General features: G+C 51.4%; 8 protein-coding genes across 8 annotated transcripts; 4 read left to right on the top strand and 4 right to left on the bottom strand.

Annotated features, from left to right (window-relative positions):
• Positions 1-470: 470 nt before the first annotated feature.
• Positions 471-2,222, bottom strand: PpBr36_05974 (uncharacterized protein; the record flags this gene model as incomplete). Its single annotated transcript, XM_029893122.1, has 1 exon — positions 471-2,222. One exon carries the CDS (start codon positions 2,220-2,222, stop codon positions 471-473), a length of 1,752 nt encoding a protein of 583 aa, XP_029746381.1.
• Positions 2,223-2,693: 471 nt separating this feature from the next.
• Positions 2,694-3,720, bottom strand: PpBr36_05973 (uncharacterized protein; the record flags this gene model as incomplete). The annotated part of the gene is made up of 2 exons (XM_029893121.1): positions 2,694-3,582; positions 3,653-3,720. The coding sequence occupies 2 exons, from the start codon at positions 3,718-3,720 to the stop codon at positions 2,694-2,696; spliced, it is 957 nt and encodes a 318-aa protein (XP_029746244.1).
• An 897-nt stretch (positions 3,721-4,617) lies between these two features.
• PpBr36_05972 (uncharacterized protein) lies at positions 4,618-5,707 on the top strand (the record flags this gene model as incomplete). Its single annotated transcript, XM_029893120.1, has 2 exons — positions 4,618-4,964; positions 5,020-5,707. The coding sequence occupies 2 exons, from the start codon at positions 4,618-4,620 to the stop codon at positions 5,705-5,707; spliced, it is 1,035 nt and encodes a 344-aa protein (XP_029746245.1).
• Positions 5,708-5,752: 45 nt separating this feature from the next.
• PpBr36_05971 (uncharacterized protein) lies at positions 5,753-6,907 on the bottom strand (the record flags this gene model as incomplete). The annotated part of the gene is made up of 4 exons (XM_029893119.1): positions 5,753-6,079; positions 6,143-6,475; positions 6,555-6,745; positions 6,814-6,907. The coding sequence occupies 4 exons, from the start codon at positions 6,905-6,907 to the stop codon at positions 5,753-5,755; spliced, it is 945 nt and encodes a 314-aa protein (XP_029746242.1).
• A 500-nt stretch (positions 6,908-7,407) lies between these two features.
• On the top strand, positions 7,408-8,573 carry PpBr36_05970 (uncharacterized protein; the record flags this gene model as incomplete). Its single annotated transcript, XM_029893118.1, has 6 exons — positions 7,408-7,444; positions 7,537-7,615; positions 7,708-7,748; positions 7,834-7,967; positions 8,057-8,406; positions 8,492-8,573. 6 exons carry the CDS (start codon positions 7,408-7,410, stop codon positions 8,571-8,573), a joined length of 723 nt encoding a protein of 240 aa, XP_029746243.1.
• Positions 8,574-8,942: 369 nt separating this feature from the next.
• PpBr36_05969 (uncharacterized protein) lies at positions 8,943-10,939 on the bottom strand (the record flags this gene model as incomplete). The annotated part of the gene is made up of 8 exons (XM_029893117.1): positions 8,943-9,435; positions 9,503-9,572; positions 9,633-9,680; positions 9,752-9,990; positions 10,062-10,108; positions 10,162-10,248; positions 10,355-10,453; positions 10,511-10,939. The coding sequence occupies 8 exons, from the start codon at positions 10,937-10,939 to the stop codon at positions 8,943-8,945; spliced, it is 1,512 nt and encodes a 503-aa protein (XP_029745462.1).
• A 478-nt stretch (positions 10,940-11,417) lies between these two features.
• On the top strand, positions 11,418-13,992 carry PpBr36_05968 (uncharacterized protein; the record flags this gene model as incomplete). Its single annotated transcript, XM_029893116.1, has 4 exons — positions 11,418-11,536; positions 12,532-12,689; positions 12,761-13,077; positions 13,150-13,992. 4 exons carry the CDS (start codon positions 11,418-11,420, stop codon positions 13,990-13,992), a joined length of 1,437 nt encoding a protein of 478 aa, XP_029745617.1.
• A 1,867-nt stretch (positions 13,993-15,859) lies between these two features.
• Positions 15,860-21,141, top strand: PpBr36_05967 (uncharacterized protein; the record flags this gene model as incomplete). Its single annotated transcript, XM_029893115.1, has 3 exons — positions 15,860-18,865; positions 18,962-19,234; positions 19,300-21,141. The coding sequence occupies 3 exons, from the start codon at positions 15,860-15,862 to the stop codon at positions 21,139-21,141; spliced, it is 5,121 nt and encodes a 1,706-aa protein (XP_029745458.1).
• Between the last annotated feature and the right edge of the window lie 140 nt (positions 21,142-21,281).

Below are 21,281 nucleotides of genomic sequence, written 5' to 3'. Positions count from 1 at the left end.
AGTTCGTTTCGCGGTTTTTTTCGATGCGCGCACCTCGTCGACGGCCTCTGATGGAGTAGGTGGTTTGAAGGCCGACCGGGAGTCTCGTGTGCGATGGGCATAGCCGGTTGTATTTTTCAGAACGGCTGGCCAGACCCACCTCAGTCTCAGGCAAAAGCGGGCCTGGGAGGAAAACGTCCTTGATACGTGCCTGAGGCAGTCATTGCTTCCAACGTACAAATTGCCTACAATATGTCACGTGTCGTGCAAATGCCGGTCAAACCTCCATTGGTCACAGTTAGGGGATGGCCGTCATGTCAATTAATGTGAATTAAACTCGAACTGCCTCCTCATACCTTTACGCCAGAGGGAGCATAGACATTTTCGTGCCGTTTGGCTGCTTCTGAATTATTAATCAGTACATGTGTTTTGATATGCAAACAGTTCATTATATGGGATTATAAGCAATTCATTCAGTAACTGAATCGTACTCATTTTTTGAGTTTCTTCCGCTCCGGGCCTTCGTCAACTTCTTCGTCGCTTTGCTCCGCGTACTGTGTGACCGGCTGGGTGTCTTTCCATGCGTTTGTAAACATAGGGTCCTTGGCAGCAACTTCCGCATATTTGAGCAGAGCCTCTCGGGGATCTTCGTGAAGCATACGACTGAGAGGAATGTTTTCTTCGACATGCTTCTCGTCCGGTTGACTTCTCCCAAATGGAGTCACCTTTGGAACCTGCGGTCTCCTGGGATCTAAAGAACGCCCTGAAGCCGTTACACCACCCCGACGGCTGCCCATGGCACCGGGCGTGATGATAGAGTCACCTGAGATTCCGACACTCTGATCCATGGTCAAGGCAGGGTTATCATCAATGTGCCTCTTTTTCGGCGCGCGCTTCATGACATCCACCGCACCGCGCGAGGACATGGTTGGGTTATAGAGCACATGTATTTCGGCGTTGGCGGAGCCAGTGACGATCTGGTTCAGTTTATCGTGCCAGTCCACAGCTATCAGAGGAGATCCTGGTGTGACGGGTGTCACCAAATCCGGTCGAAGAGTTCCAGGATTCAAGATGTGAAGGTCACCATTCGCCGATCCCGTGAGAATGCTGGTTGAGTTTGGAGAATACTTGATATTGGTCATGCGGAAAGAATCCGACGTAGAAGTGTGAGAAGCTGTAACGACTGGCACCTTGAGCTTACGAGAATCCCACAGCTTGATTAGATCGTCGCCGCCTCTTGTGACAATCATTCGGCCGTCTGCACTGATGTCGATTCCGCTGGTCCATGTATCTGGCTTGTGTGCAGACTGTACTTCGGCTGCTGGCCGAGTGAAGGGGCCGTCGCCACTGTACATGAGAAGGGTACCATCAAGTGCTGCGGTTACTAGAGCGTTGTTGCCTCCCTGAAGTGGAGATGACCAAGCGACCGCAGTCATCCTGGAACGGCCTGCGGCACCCGCGGCCTTGGATTTGAAGACAATGATGTCCTTTTGCGACCTCTTATTATTGATGTCCCATATCCGTAGCGTACTATCGGAGCCTGCCGTGACACACAGGTTCCTGTCTGTAGGGCTCCAGGCACCAGCCGACACCTCACCTACATGCCCCTTGGTGTTGTGCATATCTCTGAGATACATGTCGCCTTTAACAAACTCGGCTAGGATGTCGCCGTCTCTTGACATGACTTTTGCCTGTGGATGCGCTGTGATGCACAGGAAGTGGCCGCCAGAGAGGGGGCTGAACAATATTTGATTTATCGGGTGTGACTCTGCCGAGGCGGCGGACTTTTTGGTCTCCCAAGGGTCGACACTCTTGAATGCGCGTAGCGTGGTCGGCGTCATCGAGGCGAAATCGTGAAGCTTGATAGTACAGTCGAGCGATCCCGTGCCGAGGCGCGAGCCGGCGGGGTCCAAAGATACCGTAGTGACGGCCTTTTCGTGCGTCTTGAGAACGAGCTCATGGGAGACTGGGTATTCATCCTCATCGTCGTCGGAGTCGTCGGAGTCGTTATCAGAATCGTCCGCGCTGCTGCCGTCAGAATGTGGCTTTGACTGCTTTGATACGGCATCATCCTGCACCTTTTTGGCTTGTTTTTGATCAACTGTTCGTCGACTTCTATCAATCTGGGCCGCGATATTCGCTTCTTTGCCTTTCTTGCCGAAAGACTCGGGGAGGAATGCTCGCATAGGGTCGTCCTTGGCTAGACTTGGGCCCTCCACATCGAAATCCTCGCTGTCACTCATGCTGACGAGTTTGAGCCGGGCTGCGTGGTCGACAGGGCGACGCAATGGGTATCAAACAAGGCCTGAGCTTGTCGGGAAATGTCCGACCAGGCTATAATTTTATGGTTCCTGAAAACACCTGTGGCGTTTGAGAGCTAAGTCTGGTGTTCCATCTGTAGGCACATTTGTCTTTGATGCTGTTCTTGGGTTTACAGTACGGGTACAGTGCTAGTACACTTGCATGTCCTTATGTCATGTCCCTGGCAAGCCAGATCCCGGCGATATCATTTTTAACCTTTAAACCAGCCTGCCTTGCCTGCCTGCCAGCAAGACTGTCAAATGGACTGCTGCAACTCGATTGAATTCACCCGAGACAACTACAATGTACGAAAACACAATTTGGTAGTTGCGGGGTGTTCTGGTCGGTTTTTTTTTTTTTTTTTTTTTTTTGGTTTTTTTTTTCAAATCTACAGATAGATTTACGCCCGCCACTCACGCCGCTATGAGCTTCCGTGCCTCCTCCAATCTCCTCGCTTCCTCAGCCTTCATCTTCTCCCACCGTCGTACCCTAGCCGGGACAACGGCTTCCCTTGGACCTTTGATTTTCCAGTCAAGCGGTGCCTCCTTCCCAAGCGCCCTGATTGTTCTGCGCTCCACCAAACTGTAATTGCCATCCGGTCTGTCGAAACAAAATGGCTCTTTCAGAAATACAGGTGGGTTGGTGATGATCCGGACGCGCCGTAGTGGATTTGTCGACGCTGAATGCAACATCAGCGGATGCAGGAGGTAAACATCCCCAGCCTCTCCAGTCACCTCCACAAAATCCTCACATGTTTGTGCTAGATTGAGGAACCAATCCAAGTTCATCTCTTTCTCAAAGTCTGGTTCCCCTCGCGGCACCATCCGTGGGGATACCCCCTCTGGATGGTCATATAGCCAACTTGCAACCTTGGGCATCGCATCCGGGCAAATGTAGGTACCTCCGCCACCGGGCACTACATCGGTGAACAGAGGGATGATCAGGAGGCCCTGCTCAGGACTATCCAGATAGTGGACGAAGAAGTCCCCGTCGACATGATAGTTGTCCAACTCCTTTGGCACAACTTCCTTGCCTTCGTTCTCGGGTGTGCCGAGATTCACGATGAAGGTATCCCACCATGTGCGGCACTTGGGGTCTATCCGCTCCTCACCTCCGCAGAGCTCAGTCGCGGCTGCCCATGCGCGAGGTGCGAATTCAGAGGCATCGAAACGGAGCTGTGCGGCTGGCATGTTGGTTCGTAGGCTGCTCCACGTACTCTTGTCGGTTGGCGACATGCCGAGTCGTGTCCAAACATCCTTGGTGGCCTCCTCGGCTTGTTTTTTTGTAAAGGCTTTCGGTATCCTGGCAAACTTGGTCAGTGTCCATCCTTTCAGTGCAGGTTTACAAGGCGGATAGGACGAGCAGGCATTACTTTACCCAGCCCTTCTCAAGGAAGTGCTCCTTCTCAGCCTCGCTCAAAACTGGGGTATTACCGCTCATATTCGAATGATAATAATAACAGAGCAGTGCTATGAGCCAGTCTGTTGGGGTTCACTACGTCTTACAACTGTTTAGCATGCGAGACACCACGGACCTTATACTATGGATCTTAGGACCTATTGATCCGGGGAAGTCAAGGGTCACACCCATAAAAGTAATCATAGTAGTAATCTTGTGCGGGGGAAGGGCGCAGTGCCGGAACTTTCTCCCGACGTGGCGCTGACATCCGAATAGCAACTAAGTCCAAACAGGTAGTTATTATTTGGCTACATACACGTGGCAACGCCAACCGGAACACTTCGTAACCATGCTCGCCCACTCGCATTGTAAATTGTGGCGTAGCTATCGTGTTGTGCCAACCCTTTGCGCTGCCTATTTGGGTATCTCCGCCTGGACGTGTGCTGGATAAATAAAACTGGGGGATATATGGCTCGGCTAAATTGGCTTTGCAGTTTTTCAAAGAAGAGGTGTGTGACATTGTGCGCATGTACCAGTCGAGAGTAACAAGGGGCGTAGGGTCGCCTACGTAGGGGTAAAATTGATTTTGGTGGCCACTATCAACTGTAATCAGACTGACCATTCACGTTATATTTGCTACATTTATCAAAATAATGCAGAGTTAGGCACCCAGGCAAAGCCTAGGTACAATAGATGATTTATTTCTTAGTTAAATATGATTGGTGCTGGTGCATGGAAGGAATGGTTTCAAGACAGTCCTTAATCGCTTTTGACACAGTGCTGGCAGATGCCGCGTTTTGTGCTGGGCACTGGACGTTTGCGACAAGGGCAACTTGTAAATGTCGTCCAACCATCAAAACTCTATTGTCGCCGAAAATTAAGCTGTGTATAGCAGACTATTGATATCACCCAGTTTGGTCCTTTTCCCACTTTCTTGGCATGGCGGATACAGCGACCATTGTCCCCGATCCTGAAGTCGAGGGAGAATACGCGTCTTCCGAAGATTCTGATTTTGCGCCAGAAGATGCCGCAGCCCGCGAATCCTCACCTGACGATTCCGATGATGAGGGTGTGTCATCAGATACTGCATCTGCGACTGTGCCGAAGCGCAAGCGCGACGCCAACAACGAAGAAGCACAAGACATCGGCTTCGAAAACTCTGGAGACGAGGCCATCATAGAGAAAGCCAAGACGAAGCGGCAGAAGAAAGCCAGGAAAGCGGACCAGGATGTAAATGAGGGCGGCGATGGCGGCTTGATCAAGACTCGCAGCCAGCGAGCGCAAGAGTATGTTCTATCACGGAAATAACTGGCCTAGAAGCTGGAAGCTGATATTGCCTAGGAAAGCTGAGCGGAAGGCAACTGCTGTCTCTGGCCCGGTCACTGTCGACGTCGATGCACTATGGGCCCAGATGAACAATCCAACGGCTGCCGTTCAAGTGAGCAGCCAAGCAGATGCTACAACCGAGGCTGGGGCCGCTGCAGGCGCCACGGTTCATGCTGGCGATGCGGACAAGACAACTACCACTGAAGGTACCACTCAGGCTCCACAAATGATCAAAATAAAACGGACATACAACTTCGCCGGGAAGGTTCACACAGAGGAAAAGCTCGTCTCGCGAGACTCAGCAGAGGCCAAGCTTTACCTCGAATCTCTGGGAGAAGGTGCGGTACTGGAGGCAGCTGAAGAAAACGGCGATCAGCCAAGAAGGAGGCCCAAAAAGGCATTCCGATCTGCCTTCGAACCAATATCGGACCAACTCGCGTCTCGCAGAGACCTGAACCTGGGGATAGCGGCTAGGATGGAGGCCAGGGATCTTGCAAAGGATGTCGGCGCCAAGAAGCTTACAACAGTCGAGAAGAGCAGGATGGACTGGGCTGGCTACGTTGACAAGGAGGGCATACAGGATGAGCTCAAGCTCGCTGGCAAATCAAAGCACTCCTATGCCGAGCGCCAGGGCTTCTTGGCTCGTAGCGAGGCTAGAAGGGAGGACGATGCAAGAAAAGCTCGTATGGCTACGCGGGTCTAATGAATTTGTGTCCCTGAGCTATGAGCAAGGGCCTCAATCTCTAGCCTATATCTTCGATTTCCCCTTTGTGGCCCGGGAGCTGTCATATCTCCGGCCTTCATCAGCCTGCTCCGCTACCGTAAGGTCAGGAAGATTCATAGGCATTATGCGCCGCGGCCGAGCGCCAGCTACAACCGAATACGCTGAAAAGTCCGTGACCCCGGTGTGGTCTCTCAGAAAGTCTTCGTCAAGAGCCAACATGCCGTTAACCAGCTTGGCAGGTGCTCTGAGAATTTCAAGGATGGCATCGGAGAAAATCGTCGGCTTCCTCAAGTCCCTGGCCTCGTCGGGATTCTCCCGAGTAAACGCCTCGGTGGCTGCCGACTCTATGGCCTACATGCGGTCCGTGACATCAGCACCTAATAAACACAAATAGAGGGATTCCCGGATACTCACCACAGCTGGCCATAGGCTCGTGATAGCCATCTCGTCCAGGCCTTGGCGTTCCAAATCCATTGCCAGGCCCTTGGTCAAGACGGACATGGCAACCTTGCCCATTGCGTACGCTGTCTTTCCTCGGAAGAACCGACTGTATATCGGGGGGCTCACCACTAAGATTCTACCTTTACCCTGTTTGGTCATATGCGGCAGCGTAGCCTGGATTGTGGCATAGAGCCCTTCTGGGTTGACACGCTGCATCAACTGGAACCTCTTCATTGGAGTGTCCGCCACCGAAGCCCACCAGATGGCACCAGAGTTGTAGATCAAGACGTCTATCCGGCCATACATCTGCAGGGTTACTCGGAATATGTATATGCAGTGAGTATCTCGCAATGGCCGTATGCTCCCTCGGTGACGACCATCTTACCTCGATAGTCTTCTCTACCAGTCTTTGCACGGATCCGAAATCCCTGGTGTCGACCTGAACTGCCGTCGCATCACCACCAGCAGCTCTGATTTCTCTTTCTACCGTATTGATAGTCGAGTCTGGTGAGTTTTGATGTGGCGGAAATGGCAAGACCTTACTTGCATCGCTCATAGATTTGGCAGCCACGACGACTTTGTCACGTAGCGAACCGCTGTCAGCGACCTGTGATTAAGTTGTTGCGTGCATGCAAGTCCCTGACCTTTGTACTTGTTCCTGGCTAGGTCAAGTGCGATTTGGCGGCCGATGCCTCTGGAGGCCCCAACTACAAGGGCAACTTTGGTGCTTGACTCCATGGTGTAGTTCGATTCAGGTAGCAATGGGCTGAGAGTCGTCGACACCGCTGAGCACCGTTAATTCCGTCTATCGATTCGCAAAAACGGAGTGCCTGAAACTTATTCGACCATGTACGCGCTTTTCAATTTGATAGACCTAGTAAATGTAGGAATCAGGCTTGGTGTTGTAACAATACTGAACTTGGACAAACACGATCGACCACTAAAAGAAGAAGGAATGGAAAGCATAGGGGGTGCTGTCCGAACCAACCGATTAAAGCACGTGATTCGGTGTAGGCTTACCTCTACTTACAAATGTGCTGTGAGCAGTAGGAGGTTATGAGGCGTCTGTGTAGTGCACCAAAGCGCGGATCCGCTTTTGCTCACATGTGCCGAGGCACAACAACATACTTCTGTACAACATATAATAGCTACACACTTACCCACCTACCTTTAGATACACCCTGTAGCTTCTTTGAGTTGTTCTTTTGATTATTAAATTCAGGACAATAGAAGTCACCATGGCGAACGGGAAGATCCAATGCTTTGTTGATATTGGTATGCTTCAACCATGCGCAATCATCTCATGCCTAACTCTTGATGTGATTCACCTGTAGCACCCCTAGACTGACCAAGAATTTTGGCTCTAGCCTCCTACTACAGCTACATTGCCTTTGCGGACCTACTGCCCAATTTGGATCTATTGGCTGCTCATGGCGTCGAGGTCGAGTAAGCTCCGGATCATTGGCTTATTCATCAAGTTCGGCGAGGTAGATGCTCTCGCAGTCACATATTGACCATACCAACTTACACGCCGTTAGATTCGTCCCGGTTCTGATTGCGGGCATCAACACCAAATCGGGTAAGACCTAGTCCCCCCCGAATAAACAATACATTAATAACAAGTTTTATATTTTGAATAACTCTCTTTCATCAACCAAAAAAAGGCAACAAGCCGCCATGGACATTGCCAGCCAAGGCCAAATATCTGCGCTACGATGCGAACCGCTCAAAAGAGAGAGTTGGCAAGACCGGGATCGCATTCCCCCAGGACTTTTTGTCCATGGCCTTGACCGTGCTTGTGAGTCTCTGCCTCATGTAATCCTCCCGGGGAATTGGGTTAAGGGTAGCAAGCGCCCATCACTCACATTTCATCACAACTACTTTCAGCCGCAGCGAGCCATGCACTACGTCAAGCGCAAGTACCCCCCCAAGCAGTACCTGACGGTGCTGCACTACATGTTCCACGTCTTCTGGACGCCGCCGCACAAGAACTTGACCAAGGAGGAGGTCTTGAGGGAGGCTCTGACGAGCGTGCCATCTGACTTTCCTGGCCAGGGTGCTCCTCTGTTCTCGTCTCAGGAGGTTGATGACATCATCCGGGCCGCGGGGATGCAGGAGTACAAGGACGCCCTCACCCGCAGTACCGATGAGTCCGTGGCGAAGGGAGCCTTCGGGGCGCCTTGGATATGGGTGAAAAACGCACAGGGCGTAGAGGAGCCCTTCTTCGGGAGTGATCGGTATGTGCTTACAAATTGCCTCGTTATATAAGTTTTGAACACCAACCATGAAGGGGTGTCTTGAACTAACCAACCATGAGTATAGCTTCCACCACATTTACAAGTTCTTGGACCTGCCATTTCGCGAAATCGAGTTGCTTCCGCCGACCAAGACATCAAAAATTTAGGCTTGATTCTTCTTATGGTCAACTGACACGCAGTGTTTGGGTTTGCATCCTTGTTTTTTTTTTTTTTTGGCGACTCTTCTTAAACATGACCAACTATACTCAGTGATTGCGTTCCAAATGAGCTATGGTCTGCCAACGTTCTACCCATTACTGTGGTACATTACGCGCGTAGCCACAAACATCAGCCAACTGTTTCTTTCTCATATTTCCAAGCAAAGCCTCAAAAGCTCTTTAAGTCAAATGAAAGCCAGCAAATTTTTTTTCCAGATTTAGTCCCCCTGCAACACGTTCATCAACAATCAACTCTCTGATTTTCTCCGCACATTCACTGCGAGGCGCCAGACTCTCAAACTGTTAACTTGGCTGCCCTCACGTTTCCGTATTAACTCGGGAGCTTTCGCACTTAAACAGCTTGCACGGTACAATATCACTGGGTGTATCGAGCGGCCTCTTGACGCTTCTAGGCTGTGGTTGTAAAGCTTGCTCGGCAATTCGTAAGAAGTAAGCAGACTTTGTATGCACTCGCGCTACTTCCTGTGCATCTGGCGCGGATATTGATGGGAGCTCTTGGATGATTGGCAAAACAACCTCCCGCGGCGCCCAATGAGCTCTTGTTTCCTCTTCCTTTTTCATGAGTACAGCATGGTCACTTTCGGGAGCTGAGAACCACTCGTGATGCAAGGCCTGGGCTGCTGTGATGCGGTCACTGGCTTCCAGGGTGAGGCAACGACTGATAAAATGCCTCCCGGCTTGCGAGAAGCTGAAGCCTCTGCAATTGGTGCTGAATTTTCTGTCCAACCATTGCTCTATGCTAGACGCAGCTGCCATGTCTTCAATGCTGCACTCTTCCCCCGTGATCAATCTAGCGGAACAGTCTGTCAGCGCACAATGTGCATGCTTAGCAAACAGGATGTCAAAAGGATACTCACTTCAGTGTCACGACTCCGATAGCCCAGAGGTCCACCCCAAATCCATGCTCGCAGCTGTCTAGGAGAAGCTCTCTTCTCAATGATGTCAGCATTCTTGCGATTAATATGGAGTTTTAGGAGTTTCACTAACGGCGCTTGGTGTCGGGCTGTACCGACTTGCGATTGAAGACGCCCTTGACTGCGAGTGGCCGCGTGTCCAAAGTCACAGATTATAATTCTAAGATATTTAGGGTAAGCCTCAAAGTAAACCATCATTGTTGAAGTATTCTTGCACCGGAGTTACGAACCTATCTGTCGATGATGGACAAACTGCACATAGTATGTTCTCAAGCTTGAGATCACGGTGGACTATGCCCTTGGTGTGCATATAATACACGGCCAAAACAATCTGTCGAACTATCCATTTGGCCTCAAGTTCAGAAAAACAGCCGTGAGTCATCAAAAGTGAGTAGAGATCACCACCTGTGGCAAGCTCAGCGAAGAGAAGACTGAAGAAAACCCCGGTTGTCAGCCACCCGGGCAAGAAACATGTACGAGCGTGGACAGATGATTCACCTACAAAACTGAACTCGACCGAAAGGCCTGCTTGAAAGCCATGATGTTGGGCTGCGGCGTTCAGATACGAATCTCTGAGGAAGAAGGTCCAGGGCTTTACATACATGATCCAGCTGACTGAGGATGACAGCTTCTCGCTCGGCACGTAGGATATAATTGCCTGAAAGCCTGTCCAACTGGTGGACTTTGCACTTTGACAGGTGGTTGGTCATTAGTACAGCTTGATATTTACCTATGAGGTCACTCAAAAAAGAGGACTTCTAGACTTTCCCACCATGCCAGAATGCAAAAACCCACCATGAGCTGCTGATGTGTTTTTCTGTCTTCGGCAAGAAAGACTGTGGCATAAGCTCCGCTCCCAAGACTTCGACCTGTGATTTTGAAGCGCTTGATAGTCTGCTCATCCACGTTAGGTCTTGACCTGAAAAAAACAAGCTAGACAGTAAGAATCACCTTTGCATCTGCCGGCCGCAAGGGAGATACAGAAGTTCTGACGGTGGTGCCCACATCTTGGTCTATCGTGAACCTCCAATATGGCTCGATCGTTACGGAATCATGATTAGAAAGCAGTCTCCCAGGAGTCTTGAGCGCCCCTTGGCCGATAAGATGGCCATTTACAAACGTTCCGTTCGTCGACTGCCTATCCCTGACATAGACCATTGGTCGATGATCTGGACCATCGTCGAAAGTGATGACATAGAATTCAAGGTGTTTTCTTGAGACAGCGCCATGCACGATGGCAACATCATTGGCGTCTGGTTCTCTGCCAAAACGTAGCAACTGGCCCGGGTAGAGATGGTATGAACATAGGCATGAGGGCGATACGCTCTGATCCTCAAGGATTACTCTGGCGGACGGAACTGTTGGGTCCGGAGTTCGCATGGTGGTCAAGTCATATGCTGATCAATTCAGGAACTTCAAATTTAAATTAAGCGTATTTTATTTCAATGTCCTGGGGTGAAAATGCACTGGTTTGAGATACAGTGTCATGAGAGGCAGATGGCGTGTGGGAAAAGACATGCTGTGCTGCGGAATTCATGAGGGGACAATAAAAGCTATCTACTACAACAAATCCAGGATGCGCGGACATCATGGGGAAATTCCTCGAGACAGAACGATCGTGATTGAGCTATTCCGGTGCGGGAAGTGCCATGGAGGAGCATGGAAGGATCGGGAATTTGGGCATAATTGCTGGACATTTTGGGAAAGAACGACAAGTTTGTTCACGGATAGCCCTCGGCCGGGGTTCCTCGCAACGAACAAATTAGGTCATAGGCAGGTCCAACTTGGAAGGAGGAAGAAGGCATTACCAGCAAAGGCGCTTGAGTGCAAGTAGGAAATAAGTGGATCGGTCCATTTTATGGTCACGTGCATTTATTCCATCATAACCTCTACTTCTACGCACAAAACCGAGCTCAAGCTTCTCAACTCCCCTCTCTCCCCTCTTCACATCACCTCAAACCTCATCTCCGAACAAAGGTACGTTGATACACCAAACACCCAATCGCGTGGCTGCGGGCAGTCATGCTTTCTCTTGCGCAGTCTCAATTGCAAAAATTCCTTTGCGCAGACTTTCGCGCCGCCACTAATCGCTATACGTTGATCACAAAGCTGACCCCAAGTTACAGCATCAGTTCAAGATGAGAGCCAAGTGGAGAAAGAAGAGAGTACGACGCCTCAAGCGCAAGAGAAGAAAGATGAGAGCTCGCTCGTAAGTTTCTGCAGTTATCGCATTCGCAGTGTTGCCGCGCCAGATTCTAATTACATCGAACGCCCAGCAAATAAACGACTCGAGCTCATTCAACCGCACCATCCGGACGAGAGCCTGCCAAGCTAGACAAAAAAACCAGCACCACTTCGAGCAGCGTTCGCATCAATCCACATAAAGTCGCTCAGCACAATGAAGGGGAACATGGAACTTGGCTCACGAGAGCTCAATGGAGGGAACTGTCAAATCGTGGTTGAGAAGCAAGGATCGTTTTGGAGCAAGGCAACTGTTCAGGCACCATGAAGTTGAGCTATTATACTGCGCCAACCTTTGCGAGATAAATCGTCTTGCCATAGTTATCAACGTCAATTGGAATTCATATGTGCCACCATGAATACGCTCTCGCTACCCACCTAACCATCATGATGACGACACCCATGCTTTTTTACTGCGTTTGTGATGTCCGTTTTCAACTTGTATTTAATGGTCTTGGCCAAGCCCTAAGCCACCAGACAGACCATGTTCCAAGTAGACTACAATCACAAGTTACAGATTCTGATGTCAATCGAAGCTTGGAGCTCTTGTGCACCCTGTTTCGAAAGCGGGGTTTCAGAAAGGTGTGACTCACCGCCTGCCAGATTGGGCTGATAACAGCAACGTCGATAAGGATCTGCCTCAAAATTTATTTTCTACACATGCGCAGCCTGATTGATGGGCTGCCTCTAGAGTGAGATAGCCTGTACATTATTGAACCCCCAGGACTCAGCAATATGTCGGATAAAAAGCGGAAACGCGCCGAAGACGGCACATCTCAAAAGAAATCCAAGAAGGCTGCCGTCGATCATGCGGCTTCGTCCTCCGCACTGCCGCAAAACATCAGAGTCTCCTCGCTCATCAGGCCAAAGCTATCCCCGCCCGTAATAGGTATGTTTCCCTTGCTTGTGTGCGTGTCTCCGACCTGTAGAGAAGTGTTACTGATTTGGGCTACATGGCAGCCACCGCGCCCGGCCTATCTGTCTCCCCATCCGTTCAGTTCAACCCATACACCAAACTGCGTAAGGCTTCAAGTAAAAGCCGAAATGCTCCTGTCCTTGGCGATATCCTCTTGCACTCGTCTAGCCACAGGTCACTAGACTACACTGCCCGCGAGGAGCAGTCACAAAATGGAGAGGGCTTCTTGCGACACTACATTGGCGTGTTTGACCCGAAAACGGGCGAGCTGGAAGTGGTCGAGGCTCGAAAGGTGACGGTTAGGGGCTCGGTGCGTTCTCAACAGGCACCTGCCGAGGCTATGTCTGCAATCGAAGAAAAGGTAAATCTCACACGAATTCTCTCACGGCGGAACATGAGATGGTACTCGGGCATGTGCTAACATGTAGTGCAGACCAACATGGACATGAGGACAGACTTGGGCCAGGCCTTTGGAACCAAGAAGGCCAAGAAAGCCCTCGTCTCCAGGGTGGAGAATGCCATCACTGCTGCCAACAATGCCTCAAGTCGAGATTCTGGTGCTGGTGAAGCCGCGTTGATGGCATCCATAAAATCGGCAGCGGCAAATATGCCGACAAGAGACGAACTTCAGGCTGCGGTCAACGGTGCCAAACCGGTGCCCAAGGGCAACTACGATGCCACTGAGATCCAGGATGTCTACGATCCGGACCAGATTATCGGCTCCGATGTGCTCAACGCCATCCCTGTTAGAGATTGGCAAACAGCCAACAAAAACGATGAAAATGTGCAACTCAGCTCTCGCTATGTGGCTAACCGCCTGCGTCGGGTAGGAGAGCATACCGAGTCGCTGAAGAGATTGAGAATTCTGCGGTATCTTTACTTTCTCATGACTTTTATCAAGATAGCAAAGCCTGGAAAGAATGGCGTGCGGAAGCTTCCACCACGCGATAAGCTTAGGGAGGCATTAAGTCCAGCTCCAGATGTAGTGCTGGATAGCCTCCGACACAAGTTTGCAGATGGAACCCAGATGCGCAAGATCCATGCAGACTTGATCATGACGACATGTTGCGTGCTTGCAAGCATCATTGACAGCTTTGAGGTGGACACATTTGATCTAAGGGAGGACCTCCAGTTGGAACAGAAGCAACTGAACTCGTACTTTGCCGAGATTGGAGCTCGGATGAAGCAAGTGGTTAACGGCGACAAGAAGGCGACAATTGCTAAGCTGGCACTGCCTCTCCAATTTCCAAAGGTCAGCATGGGCCGAAGGAAGTAGGAATGAGACTGTATTAGTCAATGAAACGCTGGTAATTACGATGGGCGCACTGTCACGTTGGTAAATGCACTTTTAGAACAACTTGTGCTTTTTCACTGTAGTTCATAGAGCATAGCGAGCGGGCCATCTCCAAAAGATTCAATATGGTAACAAGATCCAACCAAGCCAATCGAGCCAGAATGAGAGTCGTGTATGTTTGTGTGCGCCTTGACGTAGACCCGGAATTGGAGTTGCTTCCGGGCGAAATTCTTGGCTGCTGACTGTTTTGTGGCTTTGTTGGCGGCTCCACGATGCCGTTTCGAGATATTTCAGGCATGATTCTGTGGACCGGATGGTCGTCCACGAATAATAACGGCTTCCCGGAAACAAAGAGCCCAGGATGTATATCGGCTAGCGGGTCAAGCTGTCAAGAAGCCACAATAGCTTGTGTCCCATTTCTAGCACGTGTACCATACCTTGAGGTAGCGCAAAATACGGGTGGGCTGGCCTCCTTTCGTCTTGGTAAGATATAGAGTAACTGGGTACCCGTCGAGAGCTACAAATAGAAGCTTACTGCAAATAATGTTTGCAGGAGACTCATGCTGATCATGTACCTTGTCGATAAGGTAGGCACGGAGGTAAGATAAGGTAGGAGCAGGTATGTGGCATTTGCTTGGGTACGAGAACAGTCTTACCCAACCCCGCGCAACCCAAATGCTCCTCCCCTCACGTTGACAGGTCTTATGTCACAGAATCCAAGTTAGCCAGGAGCAGGCACGAAGGCTGGGGTCGTCCGATCCACCGACAATTTCTTGCAGATCAACCCCTTTCGACAACCCTTCGTAGGGCTGAACCAAGCAACGGTTTTTTATTTTTATTTTTATTTTTATCTTTAAGCCGCCGCTTCGTGCCGAACCCAAAGTCTCGGCGCCAGTAACACATTCAATCAGCTTTTTTCTCCGTTATAGAGACCTCAAATAGTCCAACAAATAAATTTGCACGATGGAGTAGTTGCACACTGATTAGCATTATGCTCCAGACGGTTGGGGAATACACAAGTTATGTATGGTGGCCAGGTATGATAAGAGTTAGAAAATTTTCACTGCAGTAATGGCACGTCGTAATTGAAAGCAGACGGTTGAATGCTCGTTGAAAAATGTCTTGGCCGTGATGCATTCATTCTCAATGTTTTGAAGTAATAATTAAACCTTGGCCACTTTGGAAGTTGTTGCATTTTGGTGGGGCTGACATAACCCGGTTATTAAAACAATTTGGCAGAGAAGGGACGTACTTTCCTACCCTGGTTAGTACGAGCACGGGCCTTCGTCAATCGCGATTGGTGCAAAGGTGGAGCAGCCATCCCGGCGCGGAAACGCGACCTTGGGTTTTTCGCTCCCTTTGGATTCACACTCACAACCGATGTTCTAGCAAACAGGTCGTGAATCAAAGCTTCTGAATCAACCGGCTGGACACCTCGCTTGCAAGACATCGAACCACTTCATCAATTCACGTTTGCTTGTCTACTGCCACCAAGCTGGTTGCTTTATTTGAGGTCTTGGATTTACTTGAATATCTGTGAGTCGAATTTCTCAGTTAACGACCGAGAGCTTTAGCCTCGATTTAAAATCGACGCCATGCCATCAAGTGATAAGTCACGGTGGCTCGAGCTGAAATAGCTGCTAGCAAGGCATTAAAATTGATTGAGACTTTTATCATCTAACTCAAATGACTGACAAAACATGCTAATTTCTAGGGTTACATGCTTGCGGCTATCATGGGGATTCGGTAGAAGACCATCGACGTTCCTGTCATCATAAAGGAACCACTTGATTCTCATAAACAACGGCCCAGGAACGGGCAGCGTCTAGAGCAGTCTCCACAGGAATCCATGCCTGCCAAGCGCAAACGCGATATACTTGACTTTGACCCAAACCAGTCCGATCCTGACGACGAGAACTTCGAGCCGGGCCAAGAGAGGGAGGAAAAGCCCCGGCGCGTGACGAAGCGGTCCCGCTCCACCAAGGCCAGGTCCTCTGGAAGGCGGCGTGACCGTTACGGCGGCTCGGACATCGACGAGGACGACGACGATATCATTTCCGACAGTGACCCTGACGAGGCCTTCGACGACGAGGACGAGGACGAAGACGAAAATATGCCTGTGAATGCAGGAGGTCGAAGGACTAGGAAAGCTGCAGTAAAGCGTCAAAACTACCACGAGAGCAGCGACGACGACTCGGAGGAGATTGAAGAAACCCCGGACGAAGACGAGGACGACGAAGACGAAGACTCTTCAGCGCCTAAGCGCAGCAAGAAAGCGATAGAGAAATCCAAGCCGTCCAAAATCGTCACGCTCAAGGTGCCACCAGGCCGCGGCAAAGTCAAAGAGCCGCCCACGCCCAGCGTGGCAACTAGGAGAACGCGTGCACATACGGAAGAGGCCAACGAGTTTTTGGAACTGTCGGAATCAGGAAGGCATGCCAGGACGACCAGGGCCTCGACTAGAAGTAAAAGTCCAGAAGCACTAGGTCGTGCTAACAGAGCAACTAAGGGTCTTAAAGGACTCAGGAAGCAGCCGGAGCCGATAGAAGAAGCTACCCAAGAAAACAGCGCCCAGGAGCGCGACCAACTCGACGAAGTGATGGCTGGCGCCGATGCTGCTGCAGACGAGCTGGTCGGAGAACAGCCCGAAGGGTCGGGCTTGAAGGGTCCTGGCGAGGAAGAAGCGGAACGTGTTGTTGGGGACGTGCCGCAAGAAACAATCGAAGGCGATGACCAGCATGTTGAGAATACCGTGACGGGAGATGCTGAGGACGACGATGACGAAGATGACGTTCCAGTCACCCGAAGAACACGCGGTTTACGAGCAGCAAAGCCTCAACTGGATGAAACCAACCAAGACGAGAACGAAAACGAAAGCGAGGCTGCTCCGTCAAACACACGCAAGACGCGACGATCACTACGTCCCAAGAAGGCTTTGAATGAACCTAGTAGCGACTTCGAGCCAGGTGACGACTCGGGTGAAGGTGAAGGAGATGTTTCTGCTTCTGAAGCGTCTCCCAAGAAGGGCCGACGGTCACGCGCGAGTCAAGAAGATGACGGCGACGAGGAGATTGGGGCGCGCGGACGGCGTGGCACACAAGGAAAGCGCGCTGCGAACCGAAGAGGTTCTGGCGATGAAGATGTTGAGTTGGATCAGGAAGAACTTGCTGAGGAGCTCGAGGAGCTTAGGCAGAGCTCTCGAGCGGCACGGAGACGCCGTCGATCGCCATCTATAGCATACGAAGAACCTCGAACCAAGAGACGTCGTGTGACCAAGCCTGTGGACTACTCCATCAAGCCACTCGACCAGCTCGTCGACCAAGAGGAGGAAGACCCCGCACCATCTCCGGCAAAGGGCCGCAGAGGTGGGCGGAATGGTGCCAGCAACGTGTGGCAGCGCAATCTTGCGTCTACCTATGGCCCCTTTGGCGGCGCCGGCGGTCTCGGATCTCTTTTGGGCGGCCCATGGGGCACAGGTGCCACTGGCGGCGTGGAATCTGATAGCAGTGACGACGAAGCGGTGGCGGCTGTGCGTCCCGGTATTGGAGGTGCTGTGGGCATGACACCAACAACAGCGAACGCACCAGCTCTCGGCCCGCCCCTGGGTGCTCTGGATGGCGCGGCAGGTGTCGCTGCGACTCCTAACCTGGGGAAAGTCAAGAACCAAAAGGCATTTGCAGACGCCGATCCTCTCGGAGTTGACTTGACGGTTGACTTCAGTAAAGTAGGTGGATTGCAGGGGCACATTGATCAATTGAAAGAGATGATCATGCTGCCACTGCTGTATCCAGAGCTGTTCCAGAGGTACAAGGTGACTCCGCCACGCGGTGTGCTTTTCCATGGTCCTCCTGGAACAGGAAAGACGTTGCTCGCAAGAGCCCTCTCAAATGCAGTCGGAATCGGCGGGCGCAAGATCACCTTCTATATGCGCAAGGGAGCGGATGCCCTGAGTAAATGGGTTGGTGAGGCAGAAAAGCAACTGCGTCTTCTGTTTGAAGAGGCGCGAAGGACGCAGCCTAGTATCATCTTTTTCGACGAAATCGATGGCTTGGCTCCTGTTCGGTCTAGCAAGCAAGAGCAGATCCATGCGTCTATCGTCTCGACGCTCCTGGCCTTGATGGATGGTATGGATGGACGTGGTCAAGTTATTGTCATTGGCGCAACCAATCGTCCCGACAGTGTAGATCCTGCACTTCGCCGTCCTGGTCGCTTCGACCGCGAATTCTACTTTCCACTCCCCGACGTGGAGGGCAGGCGCTCCATCATTGACATTCACACCAAAGACTGGGGTCTGACTGAGGAATTCAAGGATCGCTTGGCTCGTCAGACCAAGGGTTATGGCGGTGCAGATCTGCGAGCACTTTGCACCGAGGCAGCTCTGAACTCGATCCAACGGACCTACCCCCAAATTTATTCCTCGACGGACAAGCTTATCGTCGATCCGAACAAGGTTTCGATTCATGCAACCGACTTCACCATTGTCATGAAGAAAATAATACCCTCGTCCCAAAGATCAGCCTCGTCGGCTGCTGCTCCTCTCCCGCCAAGTATCGAGCCTTTACTGAGCCAGCAGCTGGGGGCTATTATCAGAGACCTAGATGAAGCCCTGCCGCGTAAGAAGAAGATGACTGCGCTGGAGGAGGCCATGTTTGAGCCTTATGAAGATGAAGACAATGGTTTTGGTCGAGAAAACCTCAGCCAAGAGTTTGATAGACTCAGAGTCTTCAGACCTCGCCTTCTCATTGCCGGACGGCCAGGCAACGGCCAGGAGTACATCTCGGCCGCGTTGCTCCACCACTTGGAGGGCGTGTTTGTGCAAAATTTTGATCTGGCCAACCTACTGGCCGATGGTTCGGTAAGTTTTCATCGTCGCTTCTATGGTCGCACTCTGCCCTCTTAATCAGCATGCACTAAATCAGACCCGACTGACGTTTTTGATTCAACCCAACAGCCACTGGAGCAAGTCATAGTCAGGTTATTCACAGAGGTGAAGCGACATAAACCTGCAGTAATTTTCATCCCTAATGTCGGAGCTTGGTACGCAACAATGCCGCCACTGGCATACAGCACCTTTGTCACCATGCTTCGGTCCATACCGGCAACGGATCCGGTCCTGCTGCTGGCCACGTCCGAGGATGAAGTCAAGACGGTAGATGAGGTTTTGCTGAGGGATCTCTTTGCTCTCTCCCGCAAGAACCGCAGGGAGATCGAAATCCCTAGCAATGTAAGTTGTAAAACATCCTGACGTCCTTTGCAGACACATTTATCTGACCGGGACTCTTGAAACAGCAACATCGCCGAGAGTACTTTGGTCAACTCGTGCCTCACATCAGAATGTCGCCATCAGAGTTTCCCGACCCGGTGAACCGAAAGAAGAGGGTTCTTGAGGACCTTCCAGTAGCTCCTCCGCCGCCGCCACGGAAGCCAACAAAAGAGGAGATTGAACGGGAGCTGCACAATGACCACATCGCACTTAACCACCTGAAGCTCTCGCTCCAGCCCATCATGGACCAGATCAAGATGAAGTACCGCAAATACCGAAACTCGGTCATACCCGAGCGTGAAATTGAGTATCTCTGGCACGAAGCTGAACCTGGCTACGTGCGAGCAGACCTGGCTGGCGATGTCGCAGACCGGCCATATGTGATCGACAAAGACAAAGACGGCGTTGAGGGTTTGCGGCATGTGAATACAGGAAAGTTTTTCTACAACCTGGACGTGGCCACGATTGAAGAGCGCTTGTCCAATGGCTTTTATGCCAGGCCCATCGACTTCTTCAAGGACATCGAATCGCTGGCCACCGATGCCAGGAATATTGGTGACCGCGAGCGAACGCTCAAATTGAACGAGCTTGTCAGCAACGTCCGCGTTGACGTCCATGACGTCTCCATGCGCCTCCAGGCCATCGACTTTGAGGCTCTGTACCAACGGCAACAGCGAAGAGCCAAAGAGGCCGAAGAGAAACGGAAGAAGCGCCAGGCCGCGAACGAGGCCGCTAATCTTGTGCAGCCAGACATCACAAGTGATATCACCGGCCCGGTCGTGATAGGGGCCCCATTGCCCAGCGGCACGACGAGCGCCCGTTTTAGGGTTATGAGTCCTCTGGCTAATGGCAACAACGGCCAAAGCGCCACCGATTCTACTTCCGTCCAATCCAGCGGTCTCAGCAATGGCAACTCTGTGCCGTCCCGTCCTGGAAATGGCGACATCACTATGGGAGGTACCGACGATAACGGCCAAAGTCAACATTTTTTCCAGATGGGGCCACCGCCAACGGTCAACTACAATAACCGGCCCGTCTCGCAGGTATCTCTAGTTGGGCTGCCACCCGGTGTATCGCCCTCGGCTGTCCCCAACGACGCGTCAACTACCAGATCTACTGATGCCTCGGGGAGCAACCGCATCTCTCAACACTGGGATCGGCTTGGCTCACAACAAACAAACGGGACCCCAACCCACGATTCGAAATCAAGATCGAGCGGGCAGAGTAATGTGTCACAAATGCCAGACACCCAGTCTCTAGGTGGACGTTCAGGGCAGAGCCAATCTCAGTCTACTTCGAATGCATCCCCGTGGTTGCATTCACAGGCGCAAGCCATGGCAGTTGGGGAGCTTCAGCCGCGAGGGAGCTGGGGTCAGAACTCCAACTCGGGATCGGGTTCAGGATCACACCCCACGCCGGGATCAGCTTACATGTACGGCATGCAGCGGACTGAACAGACCAGCCCGACAACAGCATCTCACAAGCGGCTGATGGCTTCAGCTGCGCAATCATCTACGCGTCATATCGCCCCTAGCATGGACAATTTGCTCAACGACGTGAGCTCTCCACCGGCGGCTGGGCCTCTATCGCAACATGCCGTGATTGACGACCGCCAGGTATCCGTCTTCCTGGACAACTTGGTGGAGCAGACATCTGGCTGTACGGTGGATCAGCTTGAGCAGATCAACCGCGAGCTGATGGAGCAATTATGGTCGACGCGGTCCGAGTGGAATCGCAACAAGGTGCTTAACATGCTCACGGCCACGTACAACGGGACGATACGTGACATTGAGGATATGCAGGGCTCGTTCTCTTATACACAGGAAACTAAATCTCGGTCGTCTGTCAGTGACTATGTGCCTCGCTAAGGAGGGAAAATACTTGACTTGGTCTCATTTTCGTCATTGGGCGATCAAGGGATTCATTTATATGCGAGCCCTTATGAGAGATCGAGATGGATGGTTGCTTCGTTTGGGCCACACTGCGTTCATTTGTTATGAACAAAAAT

Source organism: Pyricularia pennisetigena (genome assembly GCF_004337985.1).
Source record: "Pyricularia pennisetigena strain Br36 chromosome 4 map unlocalized Pyricularia_pennisetigena_Br36_Scf_6, whole genome shotgun sequence".
NCBI classification, from domain to species: Eukaryota; Fungi; Ascomycota; class Sordariomycetes; order Magnaporthales; family Pyriculariaceae; genus Pyricularia; species Pyricularia pennisetigena.
The sequence above is the reverse complement of the archived record's forward strand: the minus strand, read 5'-3'. Positions and strand labels throughout refer to the sequence as shown.